The following is a 26,687-nucleotide window of genomic DNA, read 5'->3' on the forward strand; positions in this document are numbered from 1 at the left end:
CAAGTTCATAGTTGTACTTGATCATAATTACAGATTTCAGATTATAAATTAATACTACAATACCTTGTTATACATTAATTAAACCAACCAGATCTAGCTCAGTATAACACCAGCATTGTTTTTCTTTCACATTTTGTTTCTTATTTATGGCTCTAATACTTTGTGAATTGAACCATTTACGTTCTCAATTTTTTTTCTAATGTTCTCCCTAAGGGAAGAGCTCCAGCACCGACCACTGCTCATCAAGAGTAAACGGCGACACCAGCGTTTCAGAGTCGCACGCCTCGCTCGCTAATGGCTACATCTGCAAAGACTGCTCTTTGCACTCTCAGGAGACGGACTCGCTTATCAAACGGTCGTCGCCGTACTCTTCATCTCAGTCTGCAGAAGCTTCCATTGACAGCCCTGCCTCCTCGTCTTTAACCTTCACAAGTATATACTCCAGAGACACGAGTCGGAGGAACAAGACAGGTGAGAAGCTGTCGATTTGAAACGCACACTGCTGGTCTTCCACTCAGTGTGTCCATATCTTAATTCACTTGTGACGATGAGAATATAATGTATGGTGGTGTGTCTTTCCAGGTGTCCTGATGTCTGTGTCTAACACGTGTATACGCTACAGCAAACGGGTCCTGGCCCCCATCGTGTCCTTAGTCAGCCTGGTCTTCAACAATGTGCTGTGGCTGGGTTCACAGGCCAGGAGCTCTCAAGGAAAAGGTACACAAGAAGAGGCAATCTTTGCTCTTTACTCATGGTTCTTCAGTCTCTCTTTTTCCTCTTCTCTCATTCCCTGTCGATGAGGGAAAACAGACTCATTTTTGGCTCCTCTTTGCAGATAATTTGTAATCTCCACTCTCTGGTTTCCACGTTAGCGGGCTTCTTTTCCCCCCTGTCCATTTGTTGGTTGGTTGGTTAGTTGGTTTCCTTGTTTGTTTTTAAGATTACTCTAAATCGAATGGATGAAATACCACAAAACTCAGTGTAAGGATGACATAGGGCAAGATAGGGGGCGTCAACATTTTCAGTTAACCTAGGGAATAAATCATGGATCTTGATTAAAGAAATGAGCAGATTGAGTGCATGGAATTTAAGGGGACTGTTGGGCCTTAGTTGGAGGTATGTGCTCCATTAAGTGCCATTCTATTTCTTAATGTTTCTGGTCGGTTTCTATTTCACATGTTACCTTATTATCTTTCCTGTAAACGGGCTATCAATGGCATTCTTCAATGGGTGTGTCAGTCATCCTCTTCTTTTCCTCAGTCATCTTATCTGCCGAACTTGTGCCTCAAGCAATGCCTCAAGTGTGCATTTTGACTAACAGCCAGTGTGGACGGATGTGTCACCAGGTGTTCTTGTTTCATTGTCGGCCTCAATGAGACGAGCAGCGTCCTCCGGTGTGACCCAACTGTGGCTGTTTAAGCAGAACACTCTCCACAGGATGATGGGCTACAGAGCTAATGGCTATGAAGGACAAGGTACCAGCTGTTATTACAAGGGACAAAGGTCAAGGGTCGCAGCTCCTGACCTCGTCTGCTGCTCTTCTATTTGATGAACTTTCTGTTTTCATTTTCCCTCTTGCTTTTTTGCTCTTGCGTTTTTGTAATATGAAAAAAGGAGTCTCATATTTGGATAAAAGTAAATTTGAAGTGTCACTGTTTCCTTCTCCTCTATCCAACCTTCACTTTCACACATTATCTTTCTATTTATGAAGAAAATTAAAACCCCACACCAACCGAAACACTCCTGAATTTGGACGAAACTGTGACATGATAATAAGCTTTTTTTTATATTCAAGTTCATATGAGGTTATGAAGATGATGATCACTCGAGCCGAACTAGTAAGACTCTGACTGTAGATAAACCTGCAGGTTTCCAGCTCTTCAGAGTCTGTAAACAAAATTCAAGTTTTGGCAAACGTGCAGTGCACCTCTCTCCCTGCTCCACAGTGTTTGGCAGCAGTTCAAGTTTTATTTCCAGGATCCTGTTGATTTTAGCTGGTTCCATTCTTAGCTGCAGGAGCATTTTATCAACTCTGTAGCATGAGTTCCTCCAGCTCTTCTTGTTTCCGTTGTGTGTATCCAGTTAAATGGTTTCATGCACCTCTTCTCATTTTCCTCATGAAGCCGGAGCTCCTCAGGTCACGGCCGCGGCTTGTGCGTTCACTCTCCCTCCTCAAACCGCTCTCTCCTTCTTTAACCTTTTTCTCACACAATATGTTTTAGCTTTTTAGATTAATGCGTTTTATGTACTGTATGTTGCAGCTCACACAAGTTTCTGTGGAAGCATGAATGTCAAGGATCTGGTGACTGAGGATGCATCACATCTTAATCTCAATGGTTCCCTGTGTAAGCAGATGCACACAACAACAACACACACACCATCTCTCTTTCTTGTGGTAGCCATGATTGACAAGAGCTAATGATATGCGTGACCTGTGTGAGGACCAGCGAGCAGAGGTTGTGTGAACCGCTTTAACTAGTCAGCAGCGTGTTGACCGTCATGACCTGCAAATGCTTTTCTTCCTCTCAAATTTGTAGCCCAAATCTATTTCAAGGGACCGGTCAAGCACTAAAGCTGAAGTGGAAATCACTCCAAACATATAAAAGTGGGAAAATGAAAAAACCCCACTTTCACTATAGCTGACAATAAAATAGCTTTTTGGTTCATGAGATAACTTTTCATGGTCGAGTTCAATATTTGTTCCCACTCTGTGCCAGATTAAAATATTGAGGGCAGTGAAATAGTTAAAGAAGGAACAATAAAGGTGTTTGTTAGTCAAGATTGTAGCGATTAGTTTTATTTTTTATATCATTATCATTATACCTAACCCATGGTGTGCCACCACACACCTGCATGCACAAGCATTTTATTTTGACATGATTTACTTATAATTTTAAAGTTTTATTCATTCCAGTTTTTTTTGCAGATTTGTTGTTTTTGTTCACTTCTGATGCGTTCACATGCTCATTTACACATCCATGTTTTTTTGTGTTTTTTTTGCTTGTCATGCATCGTTTTGGCACACGCAGGTGATGACTGTAAAGGGAAGCAGTATTCTGAGACACACTCCATCCTCCTCAAACAGTCCTCCAGGTCTCAACGCCTTGGGGGGGCGCTATGGAGCGTCCTAGCTTACGCAGGTTAACCACCACTTCTCTTGATGTTGCTGACAGTCTGTGAATATACTGTTGTAATGATAGGTTTAGTCCTAATAAGATTCTAACTCAGCCCCTTTTGTGGATATATGAACCACACAAACTGAATTAAATACATTTTCCTCCCTCCCATCTTCTCATCCAGGTTACTGCCTGCTGCAGCCGGGATACTGCGTGGTGAGAGCGGGCAAAGCTTTGGGTTCAGGGGTCGGGACAGTGGCTCAAAAGTCGCTCTCGCTGTTTTGGATGCTCCTGGCAACTCCAGGTCTGCTACACTTCATTCTCACCTACTTAGAAAAATGCATCTTCTGCTCTTTTCTTGTGCAACATGGTCACATCATGTTCTCATTCTAGTTCAAGCGGCCAGTCTAGCACAAAAGCTGAAGTGGAAATCACTCCAAATTTGTATACAAATATGGGAAAAGGAAATGACCCCAAAATACAGTGTCAGTAGAACTGACAATAAAAAAGCTTTTTGGTTCATGAGATGACTTTTTATGGTAGAGTTCAATATTTGTTTCCACTCTTTGCCAGATTTAAATATTGAGGGCAGTAAAATAGTTAAAGAAGGAACAATAAAGGTGTTTGTCAGTCATGATTGTAGCGATTAGTTTTTTTTTTATATATCAAGCTCTTCATGGTGTGCCACCACACACCTGCCTGCACAAGCATTTTATTTTGTCATGATTTACTTATAATTTTAAAGTTTTATTCGTTCAAGTTTTTTCTACTTTGATCATTTGCAGATTTGTTGTTTTTGTTCACTTCTGATGCGTTCACATGTTTATTTACACATCCTTTTTGTTTTTTTGTGATTTTGCTTGTCATGCATCGTTTTGGCACACACAGGTGATGACTGTAAAGGGAAGCAGTATTCTGAGACACACTCCATCCTCCTCAAACAGTCCTCCAGGTCTCAACGCCTTGGGGGGGCGCTATGGAGCATCCTAGCTTACGCAGGTTAACCACCACTTCTCTTGATGTTGCTGACAGTCTGTGAATATACTGTTGTAATGCTAGGTTTAGTCCTAATAAGATTCTAACTCAGCCCCTTTTGTGGATATATGAACCACACAAACTGAATTAAATACATTTTCCTCCCTCCCATCTTCTCATCCAGGTTACTGCCTGCTGCAGCCGGGATACTGTGTGGTGAGAGCGGGCAAAGCTTTGGGTTCAGGGGTCGGGACAGTGGCTCAAAAGTCGCTCTCGCTGTTTTGGATGCTCCTGGCAACTCCAGGTCTGCTGCACTTCATCTTCTGCTCTTTTCTTGTGCAACATGGTCACATCATGTTCTCATTCCCAGCCTAAATGTCTCTAAAAATGTTTTCAATCTGCTCAGTGAAGACAGGCAGGGGACTCGTGTGGTTTCTTGCAACAGGATGGTACCAGCTGGTGTCTGTCATGTGTCTTCTCAACGTCTTCTTTCTGACACGGTGAGAATCCATCGTCCCTCTGTCCTTTTCAGCCTGAGACTATCGCAATGCACAGAAGAGAGAACTTAAATGTTTTTAACATCTACATTTTTTCAAAATATTGATTCTGTTTTCTCTATGAGAATCCTAGTCATTGTTTCTATCTGGCTGCCAACCTTACTGTTTTAATTCAGTCTCGTGAACCTGTTGATTTCACTGGATCTACTTTCTAAAGTGATATTTTCTCATTGTTGTGTTTGCAACTTGTTTTTGCTGCCCAAAACAATCAGTCATTGAAGTTATTAAATGTTTAATACGGGATTTACAGCATTTTCAAGGCCTTAACAAAGACGATATAATTGAGTTGTTCCTTTTCAAGAATAGACTGATGGTATCTATGCAAGTTACTTCAGTTTGTGTACCATTACTTTTTGAAGTTGTTCAGCACATTTTAAACAATACTGTGTTAATACGCTTGTGTGTTAAACTGAGCAGTGTGTGACTCTTTGTTTTAGATGCCTTCCCAAACTTTGGAAGCTCCTGCTGTTCCTCCTACCTCTTCTGCTCCTCCTTGGTGAGTTTACAAGAACCCTCAATGCTCCTTTGGTATATATCATAGGTGTAACAGTGTAGTGAGTGCATAGAGAGAAAAGCAGCCTGCAGTGAGGCAGTATACCTTATAACCAGCACACCTCCCCAGAGCACACTGCAAATCCAGTATCAGATTGGGGTCAGGCCTTCTGGGGCCTTTAGTGAGTTTCTCCATTCTGCGGTTGAGCCTTGCTCACAAGTACATGCAAGTACATAATGAAACACAAACTTTTTAGTTTTTCCTAACCTCCTTCAAAAGTCTAAAGATAGCGGTACGTAAGCCGTATGATTTATGATCCAGATTTATATTAATTAATGATGAAATAAATGTTTAGTATGACACATAGAAATCTCAGCATGTGCTTGTTCCTGTTGTAAAATCAGTATTCTGAGTTTATGATTAAGGGTTAACTTCTATTTTCTCCTCTCTACATGCAGCTTTATGGTGGTGGGGTCCGTCCACTTCTGCCCTACTTGCCTACCTCCCTGCTATAAACCTCACCGAGTGGCGACGAGTGTCTCCCTTGACTCTCCTGTCTAACTTGGTGCCAGTGTCTGCTCCAGCTCCCGCCTCTGTTCCCACACCAGAGACCCCCCTGCAGCAGACCCCAGCCACCCCAGTCTCACAGGCACCAGTAAGATAATGAACAGACTAATATTATAGAGCAATTAATGAATGTGTATAAATGACCAAATACTTAATCAGTATGTTGCAGGCGGTAAGCATTTACAACTGAAGAATTTGAAGTGACCAAACAAATTTACACTTACTTTCATTAGAGTTAAATGCCATCTCTTGTCTGGTGCAGTGCAGGATTGTATTTAGGTGACAAAACTGTATTTTCCACCCTCCTCCTCCTCTTTTTTTACTCCTTCATTCTGCTCCTCCTCCTCCTCAGCCGATCCTTCCACCTATGGTAGTCTCCTCTGTGGACCTGGAGCGTCTTGAGCGTGTGGAACGCCAGCTTGCTCTGCTGTGGTCGCAAATCCAGCAGGGGGACCAGAAACAGGAAGAACGTCACGGGGACGTCCTGGGTCTCTACAGCACGCTGAGGGAGCACATACACACTCAGACCAACAGGGAGAGCCTGGGACTGTGGGTGTCCTCCCTGCTGGAGCAGAGGCTGGGCATCCTGCGTGGAGAGCTGGAGCAGGAGAACACACACAGGGTGCAGGTGAGAGGAGAAACTCTGTTCCACCTGAAACATTTGGGTTAAAAGGGGAAACACTTGCTTAAAAATATACATGCATCTCACTTTTTTGCCTCTTTATCCCTGTGTCATGCAGACTGAAGAGCAGCAGAAACAACAACAGGAGAGTCGGGCAGTGCGGCTGGCTGATTTAGAATTGCTGCTCAAGGCTCTGGCTGCAAGGACTGAGGTATAAACCGCAGATTCTCTCCTTTTTTTGCTAAGTAAACAGTTTTTAAACCTGTCGAGTGCCGGAGAAAAGTGTTTTTATTATACATTTTATCATTGTTAGTTATTTTTTTGTTGTTTAATGGTAAATGTACCAGTGTTACTGCATTGGCACTTTTTCAATATGAATAATTTAAACAGCCCAAATGTAAAGTAAACACCCAGTGGATGAAATGGAAAAGCAAACCAGCAAAAGAGCTAATAAGTAACTGGGAGGAACATATTTTGGTGTAAAAATGATGGGACAAGTATCACAACCAAAGAACAACCATGTTAAATAGACAAAATATCCTGACGAGGACAGACAACTGGGTATGAAGGCTGATCTGGTTGTTTTTGTGCCTTATCTGAACAGAGATTCTGTATCAAATATCTAATGGAAAGTATTCGTCATGAAGGTCGACAGGGCAAAACCGCTTTTCCCTCTTGTGACAGCTTAGGATCCGTTATTAGGGCGTCTGGATTACGAAATAGGTGCTTTTCTTTTTGTGTTTTCTTTGCTATCATCAGTAATGCTTATCCGTGATGTGTTGTAGGAGGTGCAGCTGAAGCAGCAGCAGTTTGAGCATGAGAGGGAGGAAAAGGAGAAAGAGGTCGTCATTGCTGTGGCACCCACGGCACCTGTCAGGTATCAACACCCAGAGACATTAATTTACAATCTTTTTAAAAATATTTTGTAAGGCAACTTCTTCAAGACTATGACAGCTCACATGCAGATTCTGTCTCTCACTCAGCGTGGGAGTAAACCAGGAGGACCATGATGCTCTGCTCGCTGAGGTGCAGAGACTTGAGTTGGAGCTGAGTAAATTAAGAGGAGACCTGCAGGGTGTTGTGGGATGCAAGGGCAAGTGTGAGCAGCTGGACAACCTGCGGGAGACGGTAACTAACGCAGATAACATCGACCCAGTTTATTTCAGACGTACTGTTTCCTTTGAATTTCGTTTTTCCATTACGACTGTCGATCTCTTTCCCAGATCACAGCCCAGGTGTCCTCTCAGGTGCGGAAGGAGTTGCAGGTTCTGTTCTTTGGCAGTGGTGGGTCAGGAGAGGAGCAGAGGGAGGTGCCCGAGTCTCTGATCTACTGGCTGTCCCAGCGCTACGTGAGCACGCCGGACCTGCAGGCCTCACTGGCCGCACTAGAACTGAACATCCTGAGAAACGTGTCGCTGCAGATGGAGCTTAGCCGAGCTCAGACCCTCGGCGAAGCAGAGTTTCAAGCCAAGACCATCGTCAAGACAGTAACTGGGAGTGTCCAGCACACTGTCTCTGCTGAGGGACTGAAAGAAGAGGTAATGAATGTTCACTTCCTACTGTCCACATCATCGTCCGACTTAAAAACATAATCTAAGATGAGCTCTGTAAAAAATCATTGGTTTGCTGTGTGTTTGAAGCTGATATTTGTGTCATGCTCTCTCCCTCAGCAAGTGAATCTGATTGTCCAGAATGCTTTGAGGCTCTACTCCTATGACCGAACAGGCCTGGTGGACTACGCCCTGGAGTCTGGCGGTAAGCGGGAAACCTCACGTTTATTTCACATTGATCCTGGGCCTTGATACAAGTCAGTAGTTAACCCTGTAATGCCTGGGTCACCGACTGCGGACCAGACCCAGTCGCTGTCCTATCTGGACCCGGACTTATAATAGATAAATCATTGATGTTTATTAAATGTTGACAGAGTATTTCTATTTGAATCTGCGACATCCATTGGGGTGGATCAGGGGGCGGATCCCGGAAATAGTTTTCACTTTATTTTGGTTTAGTCTTCAACATTTGTCTTGATTCCTCAAGAAAATCTAATAAAAATATTGTATCCAGTGAATTTAAATCTTATATCTGTTATATAAAAGGCGCTTTACTGAGTGTCTAGATCCCGTTGCTATTTATGCTGTTAATAAAGACTAAATCTTGAAATACAGAACAAGCTGTTTGTCACATCTCATAAATGAATGTGCACCGTGAGCATCAGCACAAATCAGTGTAGTAATGGAGACTTGACTGTGTGTGTGTGTGTGTGTGTGTGCGTGTGTGTGTGCAGGTGGCAGTATCCTCAGTACCCGCTGCTCTGAGACTTACGAGACCAAGACGGCCCTCATGAGTCTGTTTGGCCTGCCACTCTGGTACTTCTCCCAGTCCCCACGTGTTGTCATCCAGGTGAGCCTCACTATGACTCTTTCTGTTTTGCTGTTAATGGAACAACGTACGATCCAAGCTCGCGAGGGGGGACGTTTCTATAATGCGACTGAACTAGAATTATTATTATTTCATGATTGGTGGGAAGTTAAACAAACTAACAAACCTATGTAACTAATGTTGTCCCTTCGCTTCTCCTCTTCAGCCTGATGTGTACCCAGGTAACTGCTGGGCATTTAAAGGCTCTCAGGGCTACCTGGTGATCCGACTGTCCCTGAGGATCCTGCCCTCGTCCTTCTGCCTCGAGCACATCCCCAAGGCCTTGTCTCCAACTGGAAATATCACCAGCGCCCCTCGAAACTTCACTGTCTACGTAAGAAATCCCCACACACAGCCTGAAAGATGGACACTTGCTAATTCAAAGCAAGCACCAACGATTATTTTTTGTTCATATTCAGGGTCTAGATGATGAGTACCAAGATGAAGGGAAGCTGCTGGGACACTACACATACCAGGAGGATGGGGAGTCACTGCAAACCTTCCCTGTCATGGTAACTGTTTAAGCACTTCCGAAAATCTATTAGCAAAGAAATTGGGGTTCAACATCTGTGACCAAGCTCTGAATAACTTCCACCTTTCTTCTCTTTCAGGAGCAGAACGACAAAGCCTTCCACATCATCGAGGTGCGGGTTCTGTCTAACTGGGGTCACCCGGACTACACCTGCCTGTACCGCTTCAGAGTCCACGGAGAACCTCGGCCTCAGTGAACCAACCACTGCCGTACACACTCATCATATATGACATATCACCCGATCTGTACATAGCTCTTGCCGACTTCTTAGAAATGGAGGGGACTTGGTGGCACTTTGTGGACGTTTTTGAATGAAAGCCATGAAAACACAAAGGGTCGTGGGTTGATAAAGGAATGTGCCCGGACGGAATCACAAACATGTTTTTTGATACTGAAAGAATCACTGGTAAGTCTATGTGTGGATTGTTTAATGTCGCAGAAGAGGAATAGAATCATGGAAGAAGCTAAAAGTTCCAGTCCCCTTTTTGTAAAAGGCTTGTTGCACTGAATTAGCCTGCGAGGGCGCCAAGCTCCACTGAGCAGGCAAATCCATCCCCCCCGCTTGGCACCTTCCACTTCTACAGGAGGGTGGATACCTAAAATGGGGGAGTCGACTCATCTCCGCTGTTTCTTCACACACTGCATCTCTGTCTGGTTTGGTTTCTGTTGTTAATTATCTTTATTTAACTTTATTGTCCTGGTAGAGACAGGATGCACCTTTTTTTTTTTTGTGGCGCTGTCCAGGCCCTTTACTCCCTTTGTTGCTGTCAGGTCTCAGCAGTGGCTTTAACTGGACGGCCTGCTGGACTGCACCACACTCACTGCGGGTTTATACTGGACAAGCTAGGTTCACAACATTCAAGTTTGGCATCACACATCCACATAGCCACAAGTAAGATTTCCTCTTCCTTGAACTGAACATGCTGCCTATGGAAAAGCTCTGAATGTTGTCTCAAGTGGAGGCTTGATGCAAGTCGTCCTTTAACTAAACAGAAACACTATATTTTACCTCTGACCTGCGCTCTGTGTTGGGATTATTAAAGAGGCTCTACACTACGTACATTTGTCAGAAAACATGTATTGTGATGGATGGACTGCAGGATTGATGCTAGCATGCGACTCTCAGAACGATACTGTTAAACTTTTACATGCATCTTGGATTTACATTATAGAGTGTGTCCTCTCCCAAAGTTTGAGTCTTGTGCCTGTACCTTAGATTACAGATCAATGATGAAACCTAAATAATGTAACTTCTCCTGTTTGACAAGTGTGATTTATCTTTTCCCGTTTCTATCCCGAGGAGACTCTGTCCCTCGAGCTCAGTTCTAAACGTCCTCCTCACACGGGCTCCCTCTATTCTGAAACCCTGAAGGAATGTAATCTGTATATTTTGCTGTTGATAGTTGGTCCTTTTTAAATCAGCTTTTATCAGTGTTGCTTTATAAGAAATCATCCTGTCATTATCATTATTGTATTACTATGATTTCTACTGTTACTCCTTGTGTTGTTTTGCTTTTTTTGGGGGGGGGGGGGGGGGGGGGGAATAGTGTCAGAGAATGCACTGCAATAACCTGTTAGAGAAATGTTTGGCAGAGGTCTTCACGATTTGTTTTTCTTTTTTCAAATGTGGGTTTGTGTAGTCACCACTTTTGGTCGCAAATATGGGGAAGTCTAAAATCTTTTGTATAAAAATGTTTTCTTCACAATTTTATTTATTAACAAGTCAATTAGTTCCTGCAATATATGATTTACCGCAATGTATATTTTGTGCTAAGCTATTCAGTGCATTTTTTAACCATCATGGGACTTTATTTTCTTTCTTTTTTTTTTAAAGATAAATGGCTATTTTTGTTCAGTCATGAAATGACTTAACTGCTTTGGAATATATTCCAATAAAGACTTTAATTTTGAAAAAACTCCCATAAATAATGTGATTATGGCCAAAAACGAAAATAACTATTACTATGCTATACTATGAGCTGCTGTTGTTTGATACTGTTGCTGATCCTTAAAACTTCTTTTAGATGATCTGACCTTGCAAAGGACTGAACTTCTTTTCCCTGATAGAGCACATTAGATATTTATTTTAACAACAATCAACAAAAATACAACAGGACAAATGCAAATGATTTCCAAAACACTGTTACTTATCCTTAATTTGGCCATGGAATCACAACATATAGCTTAATTTTGAGTGGGGGCAAATACTTAATATGTTTGTGTCTGCAATTTTAAAATGGTTAAAATCTGTTGAATTTGAAAAGCGCTTAGTTATCAAATATGGGAGACGTCTCCTCTTAGTTGACAACCTTTCCAAATGAATTGAAGATGTTAATTTACATTTGAATACTTCACTGGGAAAATCTTGAAGTTTGATTAACGGCTATACTCTATAGGAGACTGAAGCGAAAATATATTTTTAGGAGGTTGTAGGGCAGTAAATGATGATTTTGTAAAATCTCATTGTCTCTTGTGTCAGCAGCAGTGAAAAAAGGAATTAGAATAATTGTTTTAAGTAAGTAAAAATACTTCAGTTAAAAAGTCTGCTTTTCGTTTGATTACTCAGGCAAATGAATCGCATTTTTGACGGCTTTAACATACTCGAAAACTTCGTGGGTGTGTCCGGCCTGAGGAAGATGTATCTATTCTGGAGTAACTCGAAATGGGCGTGGCAAAATGGCTCAACAGCGCCCCCTTAAACGCAGCAATTCTGTCTGGCTTAACCAAGCTTCACGAAATTCGGTACACACTTGTATCATGACTTGTATCATGTATGTTCAAGCCGTCCACAAAGCCACCAGCTTTGCTTCGACCTCAATCTAATTCTCCTGAAGTTCACTCCAGTCTGCCTGTAAACAGCATTTGTTTCACAGAGCTTGATATTGAGGTCAGCACTGAAACTCTTCTCCTGTTCCAGCAGCAGTTCAAAGAGCTCCAGATTTTGAATTAGAAGATTCTCTTTCTGCTGTCTGGAGTTCTGATTCCCGCTCACTTGCCTCTAGAATTAAAGTGTCATCCGCCACCTTTTTCTCGTATTGAAGGTCGTCAGCTCCTCACTGGGCCCCTGCTAGTCAAGTGTCATATTCTTGCATATATCCGTTTGTATATTTCTTCGTCCTCTGTTACCTGTTAAACTGTGCTATTTAAATACTCGCACAACTCTTCTGTCAGTTTTAACGTTTCTTCCACTGTCTCCAATTCTACACTCATTCACCATCAGTTGTTTTCTTTTGCAAAATATTACTTGGCGCTTGTTATCCTCGTAAACGATGAACATTTATTTCATCTCCTGCCGTTCTTGTCTGCTCTTTAATTCCTTCTCTTTTGCACTTTGCCCCCTTCTGCGAGGTACAGCGGAAAATTAGGTTGTTATGTTATTAGTCTGAATATGTTAAACTGAAAGAATAACACTTCTTTGTGACTTACTATTTAACTCCACCCAGGCTTTATATAAAAGAACACTTAAAAGGATGCATTAAGCAATAATTCATTGTTGTCAGTTTGCTTTGATGTCTTGGACTGTTACAAAGGTGAACGATTTATACGATCTGAAGAGAAACTAATGTTTTTGACCTCAACAGATCTATGTCTGTATGTGGTGATAGTGAAAGCACCAACTACTGACAGAAAGAGGTTAGCCTCGTTTTACAACTTGCATTCGATTTTCATAAAATTTTCACCGTGTGGTCTACACTAAACACAAAATTATAATATATTTTATAGATGCTGGGTAGATTTGTGTCTTGTTCATTTAACGAACACAATTCAAATTCTGCATCAAGTTATCTGCTGCTCCCCAGTGGCGAATACGGGAACTTTTTAAATATATGTTTATTTCATTCATCGACCTATCAAAACCATTAAATGCGAAGACTACATCTAAAATATTGAATTAAAAGGAGCAGAAAGAGGAATCATGTCATACAACCTGCTCCTCTTTCACAGGACATTCATTGACAAAGCGAATAAGTGCAAACGAATGGATCTATTATATCTCTTTAGTAAAAACGCTCACATGGGTTTTATTATCTTCGTTTATTTCTAATTACTATTTATAGAAAAATGGGTTTATTGTTGTGAAAACCAAGGAATCGAATTAAAGAAAAATAAATTTTAATTTCGTATTATCCAAATAGTAACGCTACAGTAATGCTGTGATCATAAGAAAACGTATGTACACCATTTACTTTTTCTTTTCTTTCTACTTGGAAGTTGAAAATCAGACTTTTGTTTACACCGGAAGTTGGTTGCCCACGTGGCACAACAACAACTACTTCCTTGGTAACTATCCCGTCCTTGACGACCAGTGGAGGAGGAAACAAGCGGAATAATGGCGAAGACAAGCGGCGCAGTGAAATCCCTGTGGCAGCAGGTTTGTGATGGTAAGCTGCTGCTGGTTGTTGTTGTTGGCTGAGTTGTGGCTTTGAAGTTTAAAAACACGTAACTTTACGTTGACTCTTTGTGTGTTTGGAGAGTGTGAAGCGGAGAAGCCCCGTTATCCCGGTGGGACACACGGCGGCTCAGTGGGCTCCCAGTTCTCCCAGTACATCAACAGCACAAACTCCACAGTCTCGCATGGACTCGGCACAGCCAAGGTCAGCCACACACACACACGGTCTCAGCAGCCCATGGTTTCATTTACAGTTACAACAAGCTTGATGTACAATACTCACAACCTCCAGCATTACTGACAATAACTCCTCCGGTTTTCTTAAGCACAAATACTTTGACACACTTTCCCATTATGTCACAAACCGTTGTTTTGCTGATGTTCTCAGTTAAATGTGTCTCTCTCTGAGGTTTCTACGTTTCCCCCCTGTTAATATAATATATATTAATATTCTTTACACTTGCTGAGAGTTAAGAACAGAGGCTGATCACACCTTGTCAAACCCTATGAAACAAATTGTGATTTGTGAATATGAATAAAATGTGATTGATTGATTGATTAGGTGCCTGAGGACGGTGACCCTCTGAGAGACTTTGCCACGCTTCTCTCCCACGCTGGTGTTGCTGGTAACTCAGCAGAGGTGACATCACCTCCACAATTCCAAAGTAAGAACCTCTGGTTCCCCGGCCCAAACCCATATAGTGCTTTATAGACTGAAAGAAAATTGATCAATGACTGTGTTTATATTGGGTCTGGCCGATAAAACTATATCAAAAAACCACAACCTTCACTAAGGAGCAAAATTATATATATATCCATATCGCCCAGCCTCATTTTTAAGTAATTTTGTAAAAGATGCCATTAATCATCTGCTACCAACTTCTCAAAATCTCAACATATCCCCAGTTTTTAACAGTTACAGACAAATTAAAATAATATAAAGTGTTTTTTCTTTACTATTTATCAGGCATTCCATATACTGAGAAATCAATAAACAACAGTCAGATGTATTCATGATTAAACGTATTAGAGGTTGCAGGCTTTTACTGTAAAGTACGCAGAAAGTACACAGGAAGAATTAAAGCAATTTGATGAGGCGCCGCAAGCAAATTACCTCAATCAAATCTTAATTTGATTTTCAACTAACAGGGGAGTTGAGTTGATACTTTGCTTATACACAAATATTTCTCTCATCCTGTCTGTACATTGTGTGTGTGTGTGTGTATGTGTGTGTGTGTGTGTCAGGTCCTGTCACACGCTTCATTGAAAGGGAGGTGTTTCCAGTGTTGCTGCCTGGATTGGAGGCTTTGTTAAAAGAAGCTCAGAAACACGGCTGTTTCCAGGTCTGAATTTCACATGATCGACACCCGACAAATTATCCACCTACAGGCATGTGATATTGTTAAATGACCACTGACTTAAAATGTAAGGAATTGACCTGTTTGGTTGCAGTGGAAGGACAGAAATTGTACAATATGGCCAATGTTGCACGTCATTGATCACCTTCTGTTGTGTTGCAGAGGAAAATGACAGCATTTAACCCGTGTGACTTCCTAACTGAGTGGCTGTACAAGTAAGACCCTCCCCTCCTTTAACAACTCTCTCTTCACTCCACAGTAGATTGTCTCCAATGTCCGGTTGTAAGTGCTGTGTGTGAAAAATGGTGGTCATGTCATGCGTCGTGTCTCTCTCACTCTTCCCTCAGCCACAACCCCCGCAGACAAGGACGGCCTCCGGTGAACATGTGTGACATCCCCTTTGTCAAGGACTGGCTCAGCATGCAGTGAGTGACTCCTCAACCGGTCACCTGTCTGTCACACAGACAGCTGTTACCTGCAAACTCACTATTTATCAAGAAATGAAACTCTTCGGTTTTTAAAATGTCTCTCTTTCTCTTTTCTCACCGTGGTAAAAATCCAATCTCCAGGGGATTAATTGTGCAAAACACAAATGTATTATTTTTATTGTAACATTCACAGAAACGTGATGTAACTATGTATCTCAACAGGCTGCCTGTCTTGTTTCTGTCTGTCACAAAGTTTCAAATTTTATTTCCCCCATTATTTCAAGTCCCAGACGTCCCATCCCTCTGTTTCTGCTGCTCACTGAGGACCAGGCGGCTCTGCTGATTCAGGCTTTCTGGAGGGGATACAAGGTACACTGGACATGACTCAGCAAAATGTTTTTTACACTTTATGCAAAATCCCAAAACTCAATTTCAAAATAATAGTCGGGAAGAAAATACAAAAACGTTTCCTTTACCTGGATGCATACTAAGTCATAATGGTTATATATTTACACATACCTTTAGCTGGGATTCCCTGGTTTAATTACAACCTTCCAAACTTCTCAAATCAAGAAGCTTTACTGCAGAAATAGATTTTTATGTCCGAAGCAGGATGGAGACCTGCAATTACCGCACGCACCAAAGAGTGTGTGTGAGTTAAAATACAATAGGCTCCCTCCTGTGCGTGCATGTGCCTACAGTGAGATGATGTTGTATAATTCTCTCCTGCTGAAAAAACCCTATTCCACAGGGACTGCAATTTCATTCAGCAGCTTGATTATGTCATCAGTGATGCCACGGTTTAATTCCCTCCTGTATGGGCCTCATGGTCTGTACTGCGATATAAATAGACCTACACAGACGCTACCAGAGGAAATCAGCCGCAGTTTCTCCGCACACAGATAAACCCAGTCACTGGTCGTGTAAGGATGCAAGTGGGGGGAGTTATGTTTTTATTTGTCTCACCAGAAGCTTTTTGTTATTTCATAACCTTCATGCTTGTGGGATGATTAAGTTGTATTCTTTTAATAAGTGGAAAAGACGCCTGCTGTGCTGTAAGGTGCCATTAATGGTATTTTTGTATGCAATTGAATTTGTGTGTCTGTGTGTGTGTGCATGACGAGATTTGCACAAATTTGCACGTGTCCAGATGTAGACCGTTTGTTCACCAGCAGGGGGCAACACTTCCTCTTTTTTCCCCTTTAACGTCACACAATCTAATTGACCTCTGCACACACAAGGTGGCAGCAGGGAGTCAGCTGCCTGTCACTTCGCTCTGTGTTTACTTTGAACTAAGAGAGGCTCAGTTGGTCCACTGATAGCACTGCAGACAGGCTCCCCCAGGGGTTTTGTTAAAAAGACAGAGAAAGACACACCCTGGAAGAGTCATAAAAGAGAGAATGGGAGGGTATATCTGGAAAGGATTAAGCTCAGGGTGTGTTTGGAACATTTCTGGATCGATGGATGGATGGACGGATGGTGTTGCAGAGTGGCCTTAGTGTAGCAATCGGGCAAGATGCAGAATGAGAAAATGCAGAATTTGCAAAATCCAAAAGACACTGGGGGGCTGTGAACGCCGTACAATCAGGTTTCTGAGTTGAGACTTGGCCGTGCAGAGGAACATGACTTATTTAAGATACACAGGGTGGAGTTACTTTGTTATTTTGGGTAGGCACTGAGGCAGGCACTGAGGCAGGCTCTTGACAGGCGCTGCAGCCCACTGGGCAACTGAGCAGAGACGAGGGCATCAGCGCAATCAGCTGTGCAGCACTGATGGTTTTTGTCATCATGACACCATGTGAGGGGGCATCATTTTCTGATCGTTTTATAAGCTTTACATTTAGTCTCTCTATTATATGCAGCCAAATCTTGGAAAATATGTGTTTGAGCTACTCTAACGTAAATATGACCTTGATATGTTGGTTCTAATGGTAACTACGGATTAGTAAGTCAGAGGTTTAATGTTTAATTTAGCTTTGTGAAGTCATTTCGACTATATTATCGGTCCAGTTACCCTCCCAGCATGTCTGAGGAAAGTGCTCTTGGCGAGCAGGCCCAGTTATTGTTAAGAAGTGGGGCAGTCAGAGCACTGAATGGTATTTCAATCGACAGAGCAGAGACGAGGGCATCAGCACAATCAGCTGTGCAGCACTGACGCACTTTAAAACCTCACTTGCTCCTGTGTGTATGTATATGGGTGTATTGTTGTTTGTGTCTCTGGGCTTCTGTCGCCATTAGAGAATGTGAACAGACGTGTTCGCAAGCAGCATGTGACAATTCAACATGGTCACGGATTCTCTCCCAGTGTAAACTCTTAATGCGCAGTATTGTTCGTTGATTTCGCTTTTAAGTGAACAACATGTTACATTTCACCCTAATCTGTCCCAGTGTGATGTTTTTAAGTACTTGAGAATATTTTCGAGGGTTTTACAAGAGTATAATAGGATTATGGGATTTTGCTAAAGATAAACACAAAAAACACATTTGGCTCAATGATTAATATTCGTTTTTGAACCCTAACCCCAAATATTCTAACATGTAGCTATAATGATAGTAATTAATAATTATGATGAAAATTGCACACCTCGACTTTTATCAGTATACTCTGTTCTCTTCTGCCTCCCTCAATGCACCTTATTTCCCCCCCCCATTCTTACACTGTGTGATGTTATATAACCTGCCTGACGCAGCGCTGACTGCAGTGGGTGCATGTGTATGTGTGCAAATGTGTGTGTGTGTGTGTGTGTGTGTGTGTGTGTGTGTGTGTGTGTGTGTGTGTGTGTGTGTGTGTGTGTGTGTGTGTGTGTGTGTGTGTGTGTGTGTGTGTGTGTGTGTGTGTGTGTGTGTGTGTGTGTGTGTGTGTGCGTGCGTGCGTGCGTGCGTGCGTGCGTGTGTTAGAAAGACTGACAGACTCGGGGTCAAGAGACAAGGAAGGAGGGTATTTTAGTAGAGTTTTATCCCTCCATTATTAATCTCTTTCATCCAAACATATTGAGGACTTGGTCTGGAGAAGAGCAGCAATAAAGATGATACACACACAGACACAAACTCACACACACACATACACACTCACCCTAGTTAACATCTACAACCCAATGCGATTGTATCTTGTTTCATTTACGTAGAACTATGAAGAGTTGCTCTGTCTGAACATATTGCATAATCTCCTTTACACTCTAATCCATTCATCCATGCCTGCTGCAGTAATGCACACATACAGTATGTGCATGCACAGACACACATAAGCACACATAAACACACACACACACTTCACGGATCAGTTAGACTTCTCAGGTCTAGTCAGCTGAGTTGGAGGTATGTGGTAGCTGTGTAATAAACAGGGATTACAATTAGACTGTCAATATTATGGGAGTTGTGGTCAAGTAGGTCTTTTTATCTTACTTATCTCCACTGTCTCCTGCAAATTCATTAAGCACACAAGCACACACACTGTGGTTGACCACATCTTGGCTATTATCCCTCACTTAATAAATCACAGTCCGGTCAAGCCAAGTGTCTTGTGTCTTGCTCTGTGTGTGTGTGTGTGGTTCTGGATGGTTTTGTGTTTCGGATGCTCTAATGTAGATGATGACATTGATAGTTTGGTTCTAATGGTAACTACAGACTAGTAAGTCATAGGTTTACTGTTTAATTTCGCTTTTTGAAGTCATTTTGACTATATTATCATTCCTGGCACACTCTGTCTGTGGCTGAGGAAAGTGCTCTTGGACGAGCAGGCCCAGTTATTGTTAAGAACTGGGGCACTGAGAGCACTGAATGGTATTTCACTTGACATAAACTAATAGAGCCGATCGAAAGAATCCTACACATGCTCACACACAGACACGCACACAAAGAGCTGTGCAGTCAACAGCAGAAGTAGGTCTGTGATTCCAGCTGAATGATCTGAGGGCAGAGATAAAGGAAGGGTTTGGATTCAGGTCCAGTGTTGAGTCAGTGACAGGTCACATGCAGTGGCATTCATGCAGAAAATGTGTCACAGGCACTCAGGACATCCAGTAACCGCTGGCCCTGCTCGTCCTCACTGCCCCCTCCTGCAGAGGGTCTGTCGGGGCATCCTGGTCCAGAATCCGATAGAAGGGCCTACACGGGTATTCATCTAATACCCTCTTCTGTCTGAACTACAGACACTATTTTCATTCTTGTTTACCTTTTAAGTGCTCTTACAAAGGACAGTAGGGTTAGAGTATAACCACTAATGGGTCCACAGAATCAGATCACTGGATTAGTGGCCAGTCAAACCAGGATGGGAGAATCAACCGACAAGGGAAGGGTAGCTAAAGTACACGGTGGCTGTGGCTTCGTGCAGCCTGTCCTTGTGGCTGGTTAAAGCGACTGCAGCGAGTCCCCTTGAACAGAAGCCATTGTGCTGCTGCAGAGTGTGGGACTGGGCGAGGAGCTCAGTCTCACAGGCAGCTTCTGCACAAAAAGGGAGGCAGCTAGAGAGGCTGTGCAGTGGGATTCGTGCGTGTGTGATGAGGGCATGCAGTGCACAGTTTGTGAGTCTGTGTGGTTGTTGAGTGTAGGGGGTTGTGCTTGTGCTGCTGATGGTGTGGGCCTTGAGAGACAAAGGAGGATGGAGACCCTCTTCTTAGTGTTCCGTGCTGCTGTGTGATTTTACAGCACGTGCATGTCAAATATGCGTGTGAATGCGTACAGGCTTACAATGCCTTGCTAATTTTTCTAACCACTCTAATCCAAAGCTTCATGCATAAACACCGCATAAGAGGACTGACTCTGAAACAGACCCTGTCGCGTGGGCGGTGCTACAGACGAATATAGCAACAAGATATTTGATCATCAAAGGTTCATATCATTTTTATTTTTTTATTTTTAGTGAATGAATGAGAAATATATAATTTTTGTCCTAGATATTTTCCAATGTATTCAACATAGAGAGTCTCAGGCCATCTTCATGCACACAGTCAAAACAATAGCCACTGCTAATCAGCAGTGCTGATGCACACAGACAGGATTCATAATGCTCACAGACACACACACACACACACACACACACACTGATCTTAGCTCTTTGTTTCTTTCTTTCGCACAGAAACTGTCAACGTCCTGTGTGTTCACAGAGCCAGTTATCTAAGAACAGTGTGGGACACATTTCAAAGCGTTGTCAAATATTTCCATCATTTAGATCTGACGACGACAAAATCAAGGAGTTTAAATCTGGAGGGTGTAGGTTTTTGCAACACAACAACAGGAGTGACGGAGAGTAGAAATGGCTGCACAGACTCAAGAAAACACACTCAGGCAATGGTAAGGAAACAAGGCTGCCTCCAGGGTCCCCCCCACCCCCATCCCACCCCTTATTTCCATTTCTATAGTTTGCTCCCATCAGCAGAGGGCCTGTTGCGGCGCTGTGACATCCCGTGAATTAACTATTGGAGCTCTGGTCTTCCCCCCTCAAACCATCACCAGGCATATGTAACAGGCCCACTTTCATATCCACCACTAAAAGCAACACTATTGTCGCCACACAAGTCGGGGAACTCATGGGAAAATTCTTTGGTCAAATGGAGAGGGAGGAGCTGGAGGAGAAGCAGACCTGGGAGAGGGGAGGTGGAGGAGAATACAGAGTGGGGAGGAGGGCAGAGTGTGTGGAGAGGGTTGACGTGCTCAGAAGGGGGGTGTTGGTATGAGAGAACGTATCTGAGGAGAGGTGCACCTGAATGCTGTAGGGGAAGAGAGGGAACACAAGAGTTGACCAGTGAACAAAAGGAGGGGGGAAAGGAAAGAGAAGGAGGCCTAGTTCTACAGCTCATTACATTTACATAACACTCTCACAGACCGCAGTATTGTTTACAGCAACGTTATGCAACCGTGTAGCAGCTAAATTAAAGCATCAATTCATCACGTCCCTCCTGTTGAAACCATAATAATGAGGATTATAATATTACAAGTTTGATATCAGCTATAAATAGCTTCATGGGAAAATCACCAATTAAACAAATGAGATGCAGCAGCACACTCCTTGAAATATAATGAAATAAACTATTAAAAGAGATAATGCTTCAGTCAGGAGAGACTTAGAGACAAATGGAAAGAAGGAAATCATAATGAGAGGAATATACTTTGGTGCTTTGACCCCAGGTGGAAGTTTCTGTGAAACTAAAGTTTTGTTTTTTTAAGGACATTTAAGCCACTCTCCCAGTTGAAGCACTTAATGAGAAAAGGAGATACACACATATCACTCGGCCACTACTGGTGTCATAGTACTGGTCAGCTTGCAATTTAATTAAGGTATTGATGATGTTGGCTTATCTGGATTCATTCATGTATTGCCTTTGCGTGTGTGTGCATGTGTGTGTGTGTGTGTGTGTGTGTGTGTGTGTGTGTGTGTTATAGATCAGAGCGCGGCCAGATGTGCAGGAGCTGCGCCAGTGGCAAAAACAACTGAGAGAGAGCCACGACATTGCCAAATCTGTCAGGCAGTTCTGGGCCCAGCAAGAACGCAGAGGTGAGGGCGTACACACACACACACACACACACACACACACACACACACACACACACACAGACGCGCATGCAGTACAACCAAATGCTTGCCAGCAACACAATATCATTGATCTCGACTTTTTGCCTGTGGCCGACAACAGCTACAGATAGGCGGGCAGCACACCAAGATGAACGCATAGATGTCAACCTATAAAGTATTGTCCACATTAACACAGATACGCGTATGTATTACATTGTGTACAATACATTCTCAGGCACACACAGACACTGCAGAGTTATAGCCAACCCTAACCCAGCATGGCAGTGAGATAAGGATTGCGAGAACAGTGATGCAGAGAGAGAATAAGGCCAGGGACAGAGACAGTGACAAGCGGAGAGAGTGGGAGGAAGAGAGGGGAAATTACAGGCTAGGGCGAGAAAGAAAGCATCTGCAGGGCTCAGGTTGTGTTTTTGTGACAGATAGAGCCACGGATCTTGAGTGGGGACACGACACGAAAGAGAAGAAATACAGAGCAGAGAGGTAAGGGGGGGATGAAGGCAGAGAGATGTATGAAAGGATAAAGTATGGGTGTGGGTTTGTGTGTACAGTGTTGTGCACACATGAAGGACAGAGTAGAGCAGCTGAGAATGCAGACCCATGTCCAGTGTCACTGACTGGGATTAGGGCTCAAAGACCGTGAGAGACACACACACACACACACACACACACACAAACACAGTGTATTTTTGATAGTTTTAGAAAAATGCATGAAACAACGTTGGCATTGTAAAAATATGAATTTCATTTAATTTTAGGTGCATCAACTATCTTTAAGAAATGACTTTAAAATAAGAGTGGGCCTGATAGTGTGTAAAAACAGGCCCATGTGGTATGGAGGAGCACTGAAAGGCAATATTTGCTCTTATTAGTTTTTAAGGTAAAATTGTTACATAAGGTTGCTTTAATTTTAACTTTCTCCTTTCAAAAGTATTCTGTGCCACAGTGGCCTGATAATTGACTGTTCTTTGTACTGAGCGAGTTCTATGTTGGGGAAATAAAAAGACTCCTCAGGCGACTGTTTTATTAAATAATGGATGTTACAGACAATATGACACTGCTGCGTTAGTATGACAGTCAAAAGCAGGTAAGAAAACACTATGTGAGTTTCCTGTAATGAGAGGATATCAATTAATGTGCAAACAGCCAATGACAAACACAAGCACTCCAGCGTTCACCAACAAGCCAGTCACGGTAGCATCTCTGTTTTTGCTGCACACGAACAATTGACAACACTGTCATAAACGCAGGTTTGTTTCACACCGACACATTCCACACAACAAAGGCCTCAGTGCAGCCGCGGCAGGCTGACGAACATTCTTCCACCGGGTGCCACAGCCACACAGAGCTGCTGCTGCTAGCTGCTGCAGCACTACTGCTGACCTGACATTCTAGCATGGGGCCTGCGGATGTCTGTATGTGCTTGTGGTTGTTTGTAAGAGGGCGTGTAAGTGTAAAAGAGAGTCTCCCGGGACTGTTGTTCTGAATAGAAGCCATTTTCTGACCTCCTCGATGGATGAGAATGGGAGAGAACCAGAAATGTGTGAGACATAAGCATGGAGGGGAGGAGATTGGTGCATACGCGCTCTTTCAGTCGATCCAACAACAGCTGCACTTGTCTCATTTGACCCGAGGAGACAAGCATGCAATACGTCTTCTGACATTTCACGTGTCACAGATTGGAAGCAGAATTTGTCAGAGATGAAGAGAACAACAATCAGGCAAAGAGCAAAGTAACCCAGAGTTCAAACACTCAATGATACTCTAAGGTCAAAAGGTCATGGCTCTTTGGACAGGTGCAGCTCTCAACAGCTAATGAATCACCGTAGGCCTGTCCTTGACTGCAGCTTGACATGGTGGATGTTTACCATGAGTGCAAGCACTGTTCAAACAGAGTAGTAGGCTGGCCTGGCAAACACCTTTTCTTCCTAATGGTAATGAAAGTTAATCAGAGAAGGTGTAACCAATTACAAATTCACGTTGCTGCCAATAGTATGTCATTAAACAAAATAACCATTTGACAGTTAATGTGTTAGCTGCAGTAAATTAGTCTCGATATAAGGATGGACAACATGACTGCTGCGCAAATGTGAAGCCTCAATCAGTATAGGTCATAAATCCTACCTCCTCCATGTTAGTGGAGGAGACAGGGACCAAATTGCAAGTCAAAGTACACGTGAACTACATTTTTCTCTGTCATTTTTTATAACAGCAATGTTTTTCCAAGTGAGTGGTTTTAATTAGTTAGTCAATGCTATATTAATGGGGACCTACTTCATTATTGACAGCTGAGCCTGTCTCACTACTGCACAGACTGTAGCTACAAATGGGCGAGATAGCAGCGTTAGCATGCAGGGTATTTTGGATACGATATTTCAGGCTAGTAGGAGGAAGTGGAGAAATGTCATCCATCTTTATTTACAGTCAATGGTCCAGATGTTGGTGCTTCATATACTATTGATGCACCTCAGAGAAACAACCACAGTAATCACTGTGTAAATATTGCACAACACATTCCACTACCATGTTTATAATCTGTTGATGGCTCTTGTTGTGGAACGACTGGTCAAATATAGCAGCCTATTCATCATAGCTCCACATACCTAATGTCAAATCCTTTGTCTTTTACTGGCCAATAACACCAAGGTCACCACAATAGCTCTGCAGCTGCCACAGTGAGTAAGTGTCAGTAACTGGTTGTTTTTCAACCCACACGACTTTAGCTATCAATTATCATGTGGAAAAACCTTTAGACAAATTGTTTAGGCCTTTAGACATTAGAATCATGTGCATACCAAAGACAGGATGCTCAGATTATAATCGAACCCAAGTCTAAGAGTTTCAATTCTTGATTTTTCTCAAAATAATGATCTGTGCAAAATAAAGTCAGTGAAATTTGACAAAAGAAGCCTCATGTTCATGTTTTGGTAGAGCACTTGAGGACTAAGCTTTAAATTTTTTAAGGGTTTTCTTTTTTTAATGCACCAATCTGTTTTCCCCAGTGGAGAGCAGAGTGCAGCAGAATGCTCAAAGATGTGTCATACACATGTTTAAACATTTGCAACATTCAGTGCTTAAAAAAAAAGTCAAACAGTGAAATATGTCAAATTAAAGATGCACTTCTTATTTGTCCGCAGTGGGATCAGCTATGACAGATCTTCCAGAAAGCCCCCCACCTGGTAACTCTGATGTGTCCATCCAAGTGGTTTCCCCCACCCCCCAGAGCACTGTGGTCCACACCCCCACCACCCGGATGACCCCTGAGGCTGGTGAGTGGCTGACCCCCAGCCTCTGCAGCGTGACTGCAGTGTCCGCGTCGTTTGTCGGACATCACAAACTGAGCTAGACGCGTGGTACCTTTAACATAAATCATTTGCTCTGTGTTCAGGGTTTTGTGGCATGTAAAGGCGATTAACGGCGATTAAAGTCTGTTACTCAACAAGTAATAAATCAATCAAGCTTCGAAATGGTCAAAGATGCTTGTCTGATTAGTTGTTTTCATTTCTTTTCTTTTTTGATGGAACACTGAGTCTGACCCAACAGAGGAACAGCATGGTTCATCTATGAAACTGTCGTGAAGGGAAACCTCTTGTCACAGACCTGATATTTCCTCCCAGCACCTCTGGCTGACAGCTCACTGGAATATAACCAGTCATAGTTCCTTGACTTGTTATTTCCCTTTTCTTTAGCAGTACAGTTTACTGCACAAAAGAGGTTAAAGAATTTCCATTGAAGTCAGGAACTGAGGTCAGAGTGAAAGGTGACTCAGCGTACACAGCAGAATTTTCTCTTCTGTTTATAAGAATATGTTCACTGGTGTGTGACTGACAATCTGATAGTGGAGCAAAAATAAATACACAATACAATATCCTCCTCAGATCCACTCACTATTTTACAAGTGATAATAACCCTGTTATATAGATCCTTGTCAGTAGTTAAATATTTGAACATATTTGTTATTGAAAAGCTGATAAATGTCAAAGATGGAAAAACTGCATTAATATAAAGTATTTTTTTAATTAAATATATCAACAAACTTTACTTGTTATACAATAAAAATAACATTTCCTATATTTTAATATTTGGTATATGATATAAAAGTTGTGTGATACATTGAAGCACAGTTCAACCGCAGTTATAAGGATTTCACACTGAATGATGTTCAATCCTTTTCTTTTTTATATCTTGTGTCTGTATTCCCATGTAACAGCACAGTTAGAATATTTGATGTGTTTTGGTCTTTTGCCGAATAGTTTGACATTTCACTGGAACCCTGCTGAGTCTGGCAACTTCAGCTGTCTGTCTCTGTGGCAGGGAGCGATCAAACAGGATCTTAAATGTCACCCATCAGCCTTGGAAAGTTCATCAAATTTTATCTACAAAAATATTCTGGATAAAAAAACTGCAAGCTGCTGAACTGACTGCAGTTCTTTGCTTTCCTTGATGTCAACTTAAAAGATTGTGCAGGCGGTAACAGTCTTTTTCTTGCCTGTCAATTAAAGTGAGTGAATAAAGTGCACTGATGGCACGTTTCCATCACTCCTTGAACCTGGCCTACCTGAGCGCATTCTTCTGGTTTCCTCTCCAGTGACTGCAGAGCAGTGAGGTTGTGGTTCTGTAACAAATGGCTTTCCTGACCATCCCAGTCACTGATGCACACCTCCTCCCAGTGAGGCATGGCGAGGGTCGTGTATCTTCCTTTGCA

The 26,687-nt window shown here is 42.5% G+C and overlaps 2 protein-coding genes across 9 annotated transcripts in view; both read left to right on the forward strand.

The window, feature by feature from the left end:
- sun1b (Sad1 and UNC84 domain containing 1b) overlaps positions 1-11,196 on the forward strand; it is a 28,387-nt gene extending 17,191 nt beyond the window's left edge. For all 8 annotated transcript variants that reach the window (XM_053442820.1, XM_053442819.1, XM_053442823.1 and 5 more), the window contains 21 exons: positions 214-471; positions 583-717; positions 1,347-1,475; positions 2,262-2,345; positions 3,030-3,140; positions 3,301-3,420; positions 4,005-4,115; positions 4,276-4,395; positions 4,498-4,591; positions 5,086-5,144; positions 5,600-5,796; positions 6,061-6,336; positions 6,449-6,541; positions 7,116-7,207; positions 7,314-7,458; positions 7,554-7,868; positions 8,001-8,085; positions 8,615-8,730; positions 8,915-9,082; positions 9,168-9,260; positions 9,360-11,196. In XM_053442820.1, the coding sequence (XP_053298795.1) occupies positions 214-471; positions 583-717; positions 1,347-1,475; positions 2,262-2,345; positions 3,030-3,140; positions 3,301-3,420; positions 4,005-4,115; positions 4,276-4,395; positions 4,498-4,591; positions 5,086-5,144; positions 5,600-5,796; positions 6,061-6,336; positions 6,449-6,541; positions 7,116-7,207; positions 7,314-7,458; positions 7,554-7,868; positions 8,001-8,085; positions 8,615-8,730; positions 8,915-9,082; positions 9,168-9,260; positions 9,360-9,476 (2,918 nt within the window). In that variant the 3' untranslated portion in view covers positions 9,477-11,196. The remainder of the gene's footprint in view (positions 1-213; positions 472-582; positions 718-1,346; positions 1,476-2,261; positions 2,346-3,029; positions 3,141-3,300; positions 3,421-4,004; positions 4,116-4,275; positions 4,396-4,497; positions 4,592-5,085; positions 5,145-5,599; positions 5,797-6,060; positions 6,337-6,448; positions 6,542-7,115; positions 7,208-7,313; positions 7,459-7,553; positions 7,869-8,000; positions 8,086-8,614; positions 8,731-8,914; positions 9,083-9,167; positions 9,261-9,359) is intronic.
- Positions 11,197-11,446: 250 nt separating this feature from the next.
- iqck (IQ motif containing K) lies at positions 11,447-26,448 on the forward strand. Its single transcript, XM_053442825.1, has 9 exons — positions 11,447-13,662; positions 13,754-13,875; positions 14,233-14,335; positions 14,916-15,013; positions 15,191-15,243; positions 15,376-15,453; positions 15,741-15,825; positions 21,835-21,946; positions 25,120-26,448. The coding sequence occupies exons 1-9, from the start codon at positions 13,611-13,613 to the stop codon at positions 25,326-25,328; spliced, it is 912 nt and encodes a 303-aa protein (XP_053298800.1). The 5' UTR covers positions 11,447-13,610; the 3' UTR covers positions 25,329-26,448.
- Positions 26,449-26,687: the final 239 nt, after the last annotated feature.

Source organism: Pleuronectes platessa, chromosome 16 (genome assembly GCF_947347685.1).
Source record: "Pleuronectes platessa chromosome 16, fPlePla1.1, whole genome shotgun sequence".
Classification (NCBI taxonomy): Eukaryota; Metazoa; Chordata; class Actinopteri; order Pleuronectiformes; family Pleuronectidae; genus Pleuronectes; species Pleuronectes platessa.

Excerpts from the sequence above, each read along its gene's own strand:
- iqck (XM_053442825.1), top strand. The coding sequence starts at position 13,611 with ATGGCGAAGACAAGCGGCGCAGTGAAATCCCTGTGGCAGCAGGTTTGT. Across the intron at positions 14,336-14,915 it reads ATCACCTCCACAATTCCAAA|GTCCTGTCACACGCTTCATT; the intron begins GTAAGAACCTCT and ends TGTGTGTGTCAG. Across the intron at positions 15,826-21,834 it reads CTTTCTGGAGGGGATACAAG|ATCAGAGCGCGGCCAGATGT; the intron begins GTACACTGGACA and ends TGTGTGTTATAG.